A 12,893-nucleotide genomic window follows, 5' to 3' on the forward strand; every position below is an offset into this window, starting at 1 on the left:
TCCCAGGAACAACATCAGAGCTGTCTGTCCAGAAGAGTGCAGTGCTAGGAACAGCTAAGATACTGCGCAGAACCCTCAAACTCCCAGGCCTCTGGTGGAGGACCCGAGGTTGAGGAAGACACAGACCACCCATAGGGATGAGAGGATAATTTTTTTTTTTTTTTTTTATAAATAAATCATGCAGAAAGTGAAAATTTTATATATGTAGAAGACAATACATTTTTACATACAATACTTTCTCCAAACAAAGTTACATTTATGTTACAGTTATATACTGCATGGACACCTCTCATAACGTAGAATCCCAAGGCTCAAAAACAAAATATTCTCCTATAATTCTTGGTTTTAGAAGTTAATCATAATAGAATCCCATTCCTGGATATGTGCTCCCACCAAATTACTATCTATATCTATATCAAAGGTCTAGCTAGTCTTGAAAGGGTGGGTCTTGTCAGGGAAACCCCACCCCCTTAGGCCTGAGGCCTAATGAGCAAAGCTATGGAGCAGCAGCTAAGCTTGTTTATCTGTACAAAGGGCATGCGAGGGCAGGAAAATGCGGTCAGGGCCCAAAATATAGGGGAACTGAAGCTGGAAAAGGGAACTAGGTGATAAAACAGCGGGTCCCAAGGCATGCCAAGTTCAGACAAATAACAGGACAAACCATAGATGGAAAGGTAATGGGTCAGCCTGCTTGTTTTTGATATTATATCCCAATAAGGCAATTAATATGTGTAACCAGCATGCTACGTTTTGCGGTTTTAACCTGTATAAGCTTGGTAAGATTTGTAAAAAGCAGAGCAGCCTGCCTCTTGCATGGGGTCATGCTGTCTCTCCCTGCATATATGCTTGTATGAAATAAAGGAGCCTCAGGCTGTCTGATCTAAAATCAACCGTGTGGTCAATTTTCTACAACAGTCTGTTCTGAAATATGACTCTCAACATGGCATTGCAAGGATCAATGATTTCCATACCAAATGTGCTCAATTTACAATACTGTTAAAATTATTTTCTCAGTGGCAGCACTGCAAACCAAAATTTTGTGCTAGATTATTTTCTTTTTATGTATCATTCTCAGTTACAAAGGGTCGGCAGGTCCAGTTATGCCCTGAATTACACTTATACAACCCCATTATGTTTAAACTATGCTCTCAGCAGAAACCAACTGAGGTTGATGCCAGTGGCCTTCTAAGTACCATGCTTGGGTTTACTTCAGGAGCTTGCCTCCACTATCACTTCACCTCTTGCACTGGACACTGCCTGCGAGCTGCAACAATGTATTTTTTCTTCAGTTTTTTAAAAATTCTAGCTTGTATTTCTCTATTCCAAAATTAACCATCCAGCTCTGCAAGCCGCTGTAGAAGAAGTTAAAAAACCCCCAGATGCTCACCAATGTCCCCAGTGGAAAAATTCCTTCCCATACAGTGGTCCAAATAGACCAGAGGTTCTCAAATTGTGGAGACCGGGGGTGGAGGGGTAGGTGGCAACTGGTGGGGCTTGGGGAGGGAATGCCACCTCTAAGCCCTGACTCATCTGGCCATCCAGTCTTGCATGTATAAAATGGTTACTCACCTTCTCATAACAGTTCTTTGAGATGTGTTATTCAATCAGGTGTGTGCGCACGCACGTGCACGTTGGCTAGAAGATTTTTCCCTTAGCAGCATCCACTGGGTCGGCCTGCGCTCCCCCTGGAGTCACGCCCCAATGGTGCCTAATATATAGGCCTGCAGACCCGCCACCCCTTCAGTTCCTTCTTGCCGACAGAGGGATAGGAGGGTAGGTATTGGAATGGAAAAGAACAAAAGTTACGAGAAGGTGAGTAACCATTTTTTCTTCTTCGAGTGCTTCTTCATGTCGATTCCAATCAGATGACTTCCAAGCAAAATTAGGAGATGGGATCGGAGCTGTCCACTGACTGGAGTACTGTCCTATCAAAGGCCGCATCATCTCTGGCCTGCTTAGTAATTGCACAGTGTGTGGTGAAAATGTGTATCGATAACCAGTTCGCCGCTCTGCAGATTTCCTGGGTGGGGACCTGAGCCAGGAAAGCTGTTGAATAAAGCTTGTGCTTCTTGTAGAGTGCGCCGTTATCGGGTGCACTGGGATTCCCGCTAGTTTGCAGCGCTCGGTAATGCAGGCCACAATCCACGATGAAACGCTCTGAGTCAAAACAGGCTGGCCCTTCATCCTGTCCGCTACTGAGACAAAGAGCTGTACCGACTTTCTAAGTGGTTTGGTCCTTTCTATGTAAAAGTCCAGTGCTCTGCGGATGTCGAGAATGTGGAGTCTCTGCTCCCCGTTACTCACATGAAGCGTAGGCTGATGTGCCCATTATTAGCGTCAGGGGTGGCTGTCGGGTGGCAAAGGGGACTCCTGAGCACAGCTGCTGAGCATCCATCCAACAAAGGAGTGAATCGAGGATGGGGCGAGGTAGGGTCATGATCCTATTGAAGCTGTCCCTGGGAGGTCTGTCCACTGATGCAAGCCAAGACCGCAGCGGTCGAAGCCTGAGTCTGGCATGTCAAACCACATACATACATACAGGCCACCATATGGCCGAGCAGTTTGAGACAATTTCTCGTAGTGGTGGTGGGGAACTGCCTGAGTCCCTGGATCATGGCGTTGAGGGCCTGGAATCTCGCCTGCGGTAGGAATGGTCTGGCTTGGGTTGAGTCCAGAACCACCCCTATGAACTCTATCCTCTGGACTGGGAATAGAGTCGATTTCACCTCTTTCAGTAGGAGGCCCAGATTCTTGATGGTGGCTCTAATGAATGCCACCTGAGCTTCCACCTGAGTCCTGAATCAGCCAGTCGTTGAGGTATGGGAACACCTGTACCCGATGCTTCCACAGAAAGGTGGCGATGACTGCCATGCACTTGGTGAAGACTCAGGGTGCTGCTGACAGGCCAAAAGGGAGAACAATAAATTGGTAATGAGAACTGTTGACCACAAACCTGAGGTACTTTCTGTGGTTTTGCACTATTGCTATGTGAAAACACGCGTCCTTCAAGTTGAGGGCAGCATACCAGTCAGATGGATACAGTGACAGGATAATGGAAGTCAAGGAGACCATGAGAAACCTGAGTTTCCTCACAAACTTGTTGAGGTCATGCAGGTCCAGGATAGGCCTTAGGCCGCCTTTGGTCTTCCATGTTAGGAAACAGCAGGAGTAGAAACCCTACTCCAGCGGAACCTCCTCCACAGCCCCCAGGGTTAGGAGCAATTGTACCTCCTGAATGAGAATTTGCTCGTGAGAAGGGTCCCTAAAGAGGGATGGGGAAGAGCGGTGGAAGGGCAGGAGGGCACAGAATTGGATTGAGTATACTCTCTCTACCATGTGAAGCATCCAGTGGTCCAAAGTTTTATGGGACCATGCACAGTAGAAAGGGGATATTCGGGAGGAAAACAGAAGGTGAGGTGAATCCAGTCTCTGGGTTGGTGCACTGTCCTCAACTGCACCTTCAAAATGCCAGTTTAGGGCCAGAGGGCGGGTTGGGCCGGCCTTGATTAGCAGAGGGATGTTATGTTCTCCTACCGCTCCAGTTCCTCCTCCTAGAATTGTCCTGGAGGTTCTGCTGCTGGAGCCTTTGAGGAGGTTTTGGGACGAAGTGTCTCTGCTGAGTGACAGGGATATGCAAGCCCAAGCATCTGAGGGTAGCCCAGGAGTCTTTTAGGCTGTGGAGCCGTTTGTGAGCCTTCTCTGAAAACAGAGTCTCACCCTCAAACAGAACATCCTGAATCATTTGTTGGACTTCGTAGGGTAACCCTGAGACTTGCAACCAGGCCCTCGGTCGTATAGTCACCCCTGTCGCCATGACTCTTGTGGCAGTGTCTAAGGCTGCATGCAGTGAAGCGCGGAAGACTAATTTCCCTTCTTCCATCAAGACAGTGAACTCAGACCGAGAATCCGAAGGGATGAGCTCTGTAAACGTAGCCATGGAAGCACAGGTATTATAGGAGTACCTGCTCACAATGGCCTGCTGTCGCAATATGGAGTTGTAACCCACCAGTGAAGTAGATTTTTCTACCAATGAGGTCAAGGAGTTTAGCATCTCTATTCTTTGGGGAAGGACCTTAGAAACCTGGTCTCTCCCGCTGGTTAGCCGCATCAACAACCAACAAGTCTGGAGGTGGATGAGAGTAGAGATGCTCAAAGCCTCCAGAGGGGACGAAATATCAGCGCTCATTGTGTTTAGCAGTAGGTGGCAGAGAAGCCGGCGTCTGCCATAGAGTTTTGGTGGTGTCCACCAGTATCTTTATGAGGGCCAACGCTACCCGTGAGGGCCCCAAGGGTACTAGGATGTCCACCATAGGATCCGCGTCCTCAACGACCTCCTCGGCTTTGATGCCCAAGCCTTGGGCAGCCCTGCAGAGCAACTGTTGTAGAACTCTGTTGTTCTCTAATGCAGGAGCTATGGATAACCCTGCCAACGCCTCGTCCAGCGACAAGGAGGAGGAAGTGTGTGCCGGTGGTGGAAGCTCCCCACCGTCTGCCCCAGACGGGTCATGTGACTTCTGGGGCAGCATTGGAGGAAGTGGTGCTGATGACAGTGCCAGGGCCGCAGGCGTCATAGCCAACATCGGCATTGGCATCAATCTCACAGGAGGGAGCTGCAATGGCACACTCACAGGAGCTGCCAGTGTCGGGGGTCCTGGTGCCGACACTGGCCCCAGGGCCATAGCTGCCTGCATTGAGGTCGACATCGACAACGATGCAAGCATGGGATACAAGTGTGTTGACGTCGTAAAGGCCAGTGCCAAAGTTGGAGCTGAGCACGATGCCAGAGTCATGACAGTGTTGATGGCGGTGCTGGAGGGAAAGGCGTCAGAACCGTAGGTGCCGGGTGCACTGCAGAAGGAAGGATGAAAGTGACAGAGGCAACTGAATACCTCACTGAGTGTGGGCCCTGGGTTCCTCCCTGGCCCTAGTGATAAGCCCAGGGAATCCAGAAGGGCCACTGAGGTAGGTTCTGCCACTGTGGAGGCCACGCCTGCTGCTCCCTTCTGTCTCTGCCCAACCTTGCTCTACGGCTTCTGCTCCTACTTGTGTGGTAGGAGTCGGGCTTTGACTCTGAGGTCTCAGAAACTGAAGACTACGGAGGAGCCTATCCTCGGTGCCTTGAACATCAAGAGCTCGGAGAGCGGGAAGGCTCTCTGTTGGAACGTGAAGGAGACGCTGAAGAGTAGCCTGCCTGGAGTCGTACTTCTCAAGGCTTAGCCAGAGGAGAATGGTCGTACGGCTTTTTCTTCTTTTGAGGCCCTGGCAAATGGGACCAATCTGGCTGGCCACTAGATTGATCCAGACTCTGAACTGGTAACTATAAACATCAACTGGCAGGAGAGAGAGAGAGACTAAAAAGCATATGCTAACTGCTGTATTCTCAATAAATGTAGCATATTGCCTTTTTCCCTGAAAAGAACCTGTGTGCTTCTTATAGGCATAACACAGGAACCAACCACTGGCAAGCAACTCATTTTACTTCACAGCAAATATCAACCAAATATAAGAGAGATTTGCCCCAGAAGAAATCTCTAAAAGTGCACAGCCCACAACCTCTTGCCCCTTATGGCACAGTTTGACCTCATGATACCTTCTGAAGCTCTTTAAAATATTTGAGTCCCCTCTTGCCCCTTCTGGCTGGTAAAGGTTGATACAGAACAATTGTGTCCAGGCTAATATATATTCTGAATGCCTCTTTTAGGGAAGAGATCACCCTGGAAAATAGTATATTATGATCAATCATGAAAAAGCCAACAGTTGATGCAATACATTTCATCTATCACTTCTCTCTCCAATCATCCATTTCTAGGTGAGATTCAGAAAGCAAAACTAAAATTCTAGCTTCATGTAATATCTGCCAGTATCCTGGATACTTCACAGTTGGGTTCCACAGCAGAGCATAGCATAAAGACAGTGTTGGTAGCACTGAAAGAGAACAGTTAGAAGTCACATATCGATGCTCACACCAGTTGACCTCTCTTCAGCTTTCCCATACTGGTATACTGGCTCACCTGCATGACACACCTGGACATAACAGTGCAGCACTGAAATTTAACTCCAAACATTCCTTTCTAATGGGACCTGAAGTCCATCTGAAGGTCTCACAGGAGTCTACACTGCTCTCCCCCTTCATCAACTTCATGAGACCATTTGGAGAGGTGGTGTGACATTTATCATCCTCAAGTCCAGTGGTACACAAACTATTTTAATGAGCTATTACATGTTTTTGTTAACACTTCAGCTTAAGATGACTTAGTTCTCAAGTTTCTTCAGAATTCTTTGATGAATACTACACAGTCCTGGTGACTTGTTGCACCTCAGGACTTGCCTACACTACTTAGTTCGACCCCATGCAGATATGCAACTTCAGCTGTGTGAACAGCATAGCTGAAGTCGACGTACTTAGATCTATTTACTGTGGTGTCTTCACTGCAGTAAGTCGACAGCTGACACTCTCCCGTTGACTCCACTTACACTCCTCCTTCTGGTGGAGTACCAGAGTCGACCGGAGAGCGCTCAGCAGTTGATTTATCACTTCTATACTGGACGTGATTAAATCAACCCCTGCTGGATTGATTGCTGCCTGTCGATCCAGCTGGTAGTGTAGACAAGCCCTTAGTGTATTCATTTGTTCCAGCATTTCCTCAGTATGATTGTACTTAAGCATTATTAGACCTGAGGTAGGTAGCTTCCAGTATTTTCTTTGGTGAAAAATGATGCCAAGAAATCATCAAACGTCTTTGCAATGTCCTTATCCTCCTTAATCGTTCCCTTTACTTCCTGATCTGATTATCTTGTAGGATTATTGCTTCTGACATACTGAAAGAATTTCCTCATATCTGTTCTTGGCAATTTATTTGCTCTTCAAATTCTCTCTTTGCTACCCTAATTATTATCTTACACTATAGTTTATGCTCTTTTTAATTAGGCTCATTAGGGGTGGTTTTCCATTTTCTGAAAGATATCTATTATGTTTTAAAAATCTCTTGAACACTGTCATTTAAAGAGTGTTTTCTCCTGGTCCATTTTGTTTACAGATATTCATAACATCTGCAACTCCATTGTGATATGTTTAAGTATTTTAATATCCTGATTCTTTTACTTTAGGGATTTTGATTAGCATCCTCAATTTTTTCAAATGAGCTTTTCTAAAGTTTAGGATCTCAGCCTTCTTTTGGTAAGATATTGCCTATACGGTCTTTAGGGGACACACACTGAGGTAGCAAGTAGGGTTAAGAATCTTGTCATTTGTTCTAATCATAAAGAGTTCCCTGGACAATCTGTGTGTGATCCATATATGATTTACTGTTTATTTACATTTAATTACACACACAAAAGAATGCCTATCCTGGGCTCTATATCCCCTCTGTCAAATTAAAAGCACACTATAAATATAAATACAGAACAAAAATAAGAGGACATTTCCCCCATGCTCTCAAACATACAAGATGGCAAACACTATTACTCAGATCAGAATATCTATTCACTAAAATTTCACAAAAGAAATGCCATCCCCAGTATTTTCAACCCTCCTCAAAAATACGCCTGCTCAGAACTATGGATTATCCATAGCTGGGACAAGTACAGCAGCCACTTGCTAAGTAATACAGATTGAGAAAAGCACATAACACTGGTGGTGTACTCTGCACTGGCTTCCCAGTGAGAAGAGTTCAGTCTAGGGTCTCTGAAAAGATATTCAAAGCCCTCCATGGAATTGTCCAAGCTATCTGAGAAATCACCTTCTATCCTGAGCCTCCAATAATAGTTGCATTCCACTGGAATTAAACAACTGTCAATCAACAGAGACAGCCCTGTGAGTGAAGGAGACAAACCTTCCACAGGAGCTGGCATTAGACTATGGAACATATTGCCTGTACAGATAATGACCGCTAAACTCATGGCATTCAGAACTTAACGAGCAACTCATCTCTTCAGCTTTGTTTCTCTCCTCAATAGCTCACAGATATACCACACACTTTTTCTAACAACTATTCAATGTACACCAACAGACAAAAAAAGAAGAAAAGACTAACTGATTCGTTACTTTCTTTTTAACACTCTGAAGGCACTCAGACATTGTAGCATTGGGGGTTAAGTACATAGACAGACACGCAGACAAATAGGCTAGTCAGACCTGGTATGAAAGTTCTTTTCCAGTTGTGCAATTACATAGGCTACACCTTTATTTTTTATATGTGATAACTTTGCACAAGTGATACATGTCTTTGTGACCACAAAGCTCCATTAGTGTAATTCCCTTTTAATAAGTCTCTCAGCAGGTCTCTCTCAATGATTACAGTTCTTTCAGAATATAGCATTATATTGGTTCACAGTTTCAGCTATCCTGGTCATATTATACCTAGCCTGCTCTGTTTACTTAATAGATCATACAATGGGCTTTTTATTACAAGTTTTTCATTTTTAAATTGTTCTCTTTTAAAAAGGAAACTGACAAGATATCTCAGTAAATACAATAATAAAACACAGTAAAAGATAAATGATTTTAAAAGTGAGTGATTAAATATAAAATGGCCCACCTAGTTTTCAAAACTTTTAACTGTGAAGTCCCTGGTCACATTCACAATCTCCTTCTGTGCTTATTCTTAAGACTTTGCATTCATTCCCATTTTCATGAAATCACCATGATTTCCTTTAGCCCTAACCAATGGAATAGAGGATCTCTACACCTAAGCAAGCAAACTGAAAATGCAGTTAAACTGGGCATGATTTGGGATATAGAGCCAAAATATCCAGTAAAAGCAAAAGTTAAACAACACTAACAGCAAAAAAATTCCTTCTAAAATCTCCACTCAATACATTAATGTTACCACACACTTGATATACGTGAGCACACATAAAAGGCACATATCTATTTAAATATACATAGGATGCCATTAGCAATGGTTTACATCAACATTTATATATATATATAGATAGATAGATAGATATAGATACACACACACACACACACACACACACTCACTCATATATATATATGGTATATATCTTGCAGATACATACTGCTGATACTGGTCAGGGTCATTTGGAGAGTCAAGGTCAGGCTAGGAAAGAGTGTTTAGGGAATTATGTGGGGAATACCTCAGAAACCTTCAGCTCTGGTTGCTGCTGTCCTGACAATTTTTAGAGGAGAAAGACCACAAATCAATAGTGCGGAGGATCAGTAACAGAAGTCTAATGTAAGTGTATAAGGGATTCGATGCACAGTAGATAAGGTGATCCAGATTGCCAGTGCCCATCAAAATATTTTCATATGTAACATTTTAGAATAGTTTATTAAAAAATGCACATGTATAAAAAATGCACATGTATAAACAAGCAGAAATAAAGCCCAAATGGCTATAATTGTATGGAGTTGACAAAAGGCACAATCCTGACACAAAGCCCCTCCCCCAATTTTTTCCCCGCTGAAAACCATTGGGATGATACAGCAGGTCAGTGAAAAGGTCACCAGATTTTTTTTTATTTTTAAATGGGCAAAACAATGTATTTTTCTCTAGCCTTGTTCTTGGAAATAGTGAAACTGTTTTGGCTGAAATTTTCCCAAGTATGGAACATTTCAGCCCAAACAATTCAAGTTTGGTACTGTCATGAGCAACAGAAACAGGGTCTTATAACTGGAAGTGTCAGGCAACCTTAGTAACAGGGCATGCTACCAGCCACACCTATAATTACAAAACCAGTTTTCTGTGATTCATTTTAGATACTCAACAATAAAAAGAAAGATGGAATGTTGGCATTCAAACAATGACAGACGATCTTCTATCTACTTTCACTGTGAATCTCCAAATTTTTAAAAGGCTTAGTTTTCTCAGTTTTTTTAAATTTCATCATTCCTGAAGGTAACACACACTAAACTTTTGGGTGTGTGCGTGCTCACATGTGTGCGAGTGCATGTATGGGGAAATAGTTTCCATCATTGTTTGGTCAGTGTAAGCACAACAAAGGGGGAGAGGAAAAACCTTTCTTTAAAAAAATTTGATTGTACAACCACAAAAAAATGGTATGGGGACTCATGAATTATCCAAAATTACTTTAAATTTTTTAAAAGAAAACTGACTAGATTTCATGTTTGCAGGGTTTTTTTTAAAATATTAGTATCAGTACAGTACAGAGTTTAGGTATTATATGACTAAATGAAAACTCTTATGCAGAGAATGTTCTACATTTCTCCGATTATTAATTAATACACCATTTCATCTTATGGAGCATCCTTTACAATATATGCAAGTAAGGAACCTGAAATTTAGTGAAGATTGGAAACATCTGTTTTTATTCAGCGCTCACTGTGTGCTACCGTTAGTACTGCACTTTAACTGAATTTTCCCTCAGGGTGTAGTCTCAGAAATTTACAATAAGTTATCATATACACAAAATGTCATCACACACACTTCAGTAAGAGTGTACATTAAGCTAAAGGGGAAGAATTACATAGGAAGTTTCAATTAAAGAAAGTAACAGGTGAGCATTTAAGGTACTGTGCAAAGGACAGAACAAGTCAAACAACAAACCGACAGTACGGGATATTGATAAGGATAAAAAAGAAAGACAATAAGCAGGAAGACATATTTGGATATAAAGTTAGAAAGTGAGACTCGGGAACAATAGTCACATCATGAACACTTTTGAAAACCATTAAGTTAACTTTGTAAAATAGGATATATTGCCGCTGAAGAGCTTTTAAGTACATCATAAACTTTGACACTGCAGCATGCATCATTGCTCACCTGAAGCAACAACAGTGCTTGCCCATAGTGTATTTTCTATGCTGAGGCTTTCGTGAACAGTTGGACCACTGTCTTCCTGTTAAAAATATGAACAACATGTAAATCAACAATACTCTACTACCCAAGTTTATAACTAGAGATTTGAGAATGATGCCAGATCACACACGAATAAAAGCAAGAATAAAAGCCTGTCAAATAACTCTCCTGTACCCTCAGGCCAGCCATTCCATAACAGTATTCATTGTATATGGATTTTTATACGTATATAAGAGAGGCCATCTTCCTTAGATATTGAAGTGAAATATTTCATAGACATTACAGCCAGAAGGGACCACTAGGTCATCTAGTCTGTCCTCCTGCATATGACAGGTGATTACATATCACCTAGATACCCCATGATGATCCTAGAATGCTACAGAAGAAGGCAAAAAAAACAAACAAACCCTGAAGGTCCCTGCCAAACTGACTTGAGGAGAAATTCCTTGTTGATTCCAAATCTAGCAGTTTGACCCTATGCATAAGAGACATCCTAGCCAGGCATGTAAGAAAGATTATTCTCTCTATCACCTCGGAACACTGATGAACCCTGTCAGGTGCCTCATCTCATCTCTGATGCTTCAGAGGATGCATCTAGGTGGTGAGGATGGGATATCCTTCCTAACCCCAGAGGCAAGTGACTGCAGCCCTGAAGCATGAGATTTTATCATAGATACTGTCCTAATGCAGAGCTGCAAGTGTAATGAGCATGCTGAGGACAATGCAGGCATTCCTGTTTTCTCTGTAGCCTATGAAAAAAGGGGGATGAACAGGGGAATTAATAGATTCACAAATTTCAAGGCCAGATAGAACCACCATCCACACCAATACCATCCTAACACACATGCGCATGTGTGCAAAATTTCCTCCAGAAACTGGATTAAAGCATATATTTTAGAAAGATATCTATTCTCATTCTAAAGACTCTAAGAGATGACGAGTCCACCAACTCCCAGTTAAGCGGTTTCAGTGTTTAATTATGCTCACTGCTAGGAAATTGTATCTTAGTTCAAAATAGAATTTGTCTAATTTCAACTTCCAGCCATTGGATCTTGTTTTGCCTTTGTCATCAAGACTGAAGAGCCCTACACTACCAGATAGATTTTTCATGTGTAAGTACCTAGAGATCATGATCAAGTCACCTCTCAACCTTCCCTTCGATAAGCTGAATAAGTTGAGCTCCTTTAGACTCACATTATAAGGCTTGTTTTCTGGTCCCTGGATCATTTTTGTGTCCCTCCTTTGAACTCTCTTCAGTATTTCCATACCCTTCTTGAAGTGTGGACGCCAGAACTGGACACAGTATTATAGCAGTGGTCTTACCAAGAATGTGTACAGAAGCAGGATTATGTCCTTTCTTTATCCTGATATTCCCTTTATACACTGAAGGATCACATTAACCCTTTTTGCCACTGCACTGAGAGTTCATGCTGAGGCAATTAACTACTGATATTTGATACCCTGAATGTGACTTTATTTATGCTCATACAGAATCTCACTGAAGTCAACGGGGCTTCACAGTAGCATAGGTGTATGCCTAGGTGGATCAGTTTGCAAAATAAGGACTCAAGTACATAGTCACAGGTTAATTAAAAAAAGAAAAATGAGTTGCTCTATTCATTATGATCATGTTAGTTATCTTTTATTAGTAACTTTTTATTTTTTTTACCACTTTCTTTGTAACTCCAATGACAAGACAGCAACCTTCGGTAGTTTTACAATTTTTAATATTCATATGTACACTCTTACGCAGTCAAAGTACACATTTAAAATCTAATAGGAAAATCTATCCATAGTTACCTGAAAATTTCCTTTCTTCAAGTAATAAGGTCCACAGACCCATCAAAAAAGACGGTTACTCACCTGTGTAACTGTTGTTCTTCGAGATGTGTTGCTCATATCCATTCCTGTAGATGTGCACGCCGTGTGAACGTTCGTCGGAGACTTTTACCCTAGCAACACTCGGTGGGCCGGCAGGGTGCCCCCTGGAGTGGCACCGCTATGGCGCCAGATATATAACCCCCCCATCAACACCCCCGAGAGCTCAGTGTCTGGGCAGGGAACCCCCCATCATCCCCTCAAGAGCTCAGAGTCTGGGCAGGGAACCCCCCC

At 42.9% G+C, this 12,893-nt stretch overlaps 1 protein-coding gene across 6 annotated transcripts in view; it reads right to left on the reverse strand.

The window, feature by feature from the left end:
* Positions 1 to 12,893, reverse strand: part of ATP9B (ATPase phospholipid transporting 9B (putative)) — a 313,691-nt gene that overhangs the window by 133,509 nt on the left and 167,289 nt on the right. For all 6 annotated transcript variants that reach the window (XM_075062887.1, XM_075062888.1, XM_075062889.1 and 3 more), the window contains one exon: positions 10,746 to 10,821. In XM_075062887.1, coding sequence (XP_074918988.1) covers positions 10,746 to 10,821 — 76 coding nt within the window. The remainder of the gene's footprint in view (positions 1 to 10,745; positions 10,822 to 12,893) is intronic.

This window comes from Chelonoidis abingdonii, chromosome 2, assembly GCF_003597395.2.
Source record: "Chelonoidis abingdonii isolate Lonesome George chromosome 2, CheloAbing_2.0, whole genome shotgun sequence".
Lineage (NCBI taxonomy): Eukaryota > Metazoa > Chordata > Testudines > Testudinidae > Chelonoidis > Chelonoidis abingdonii.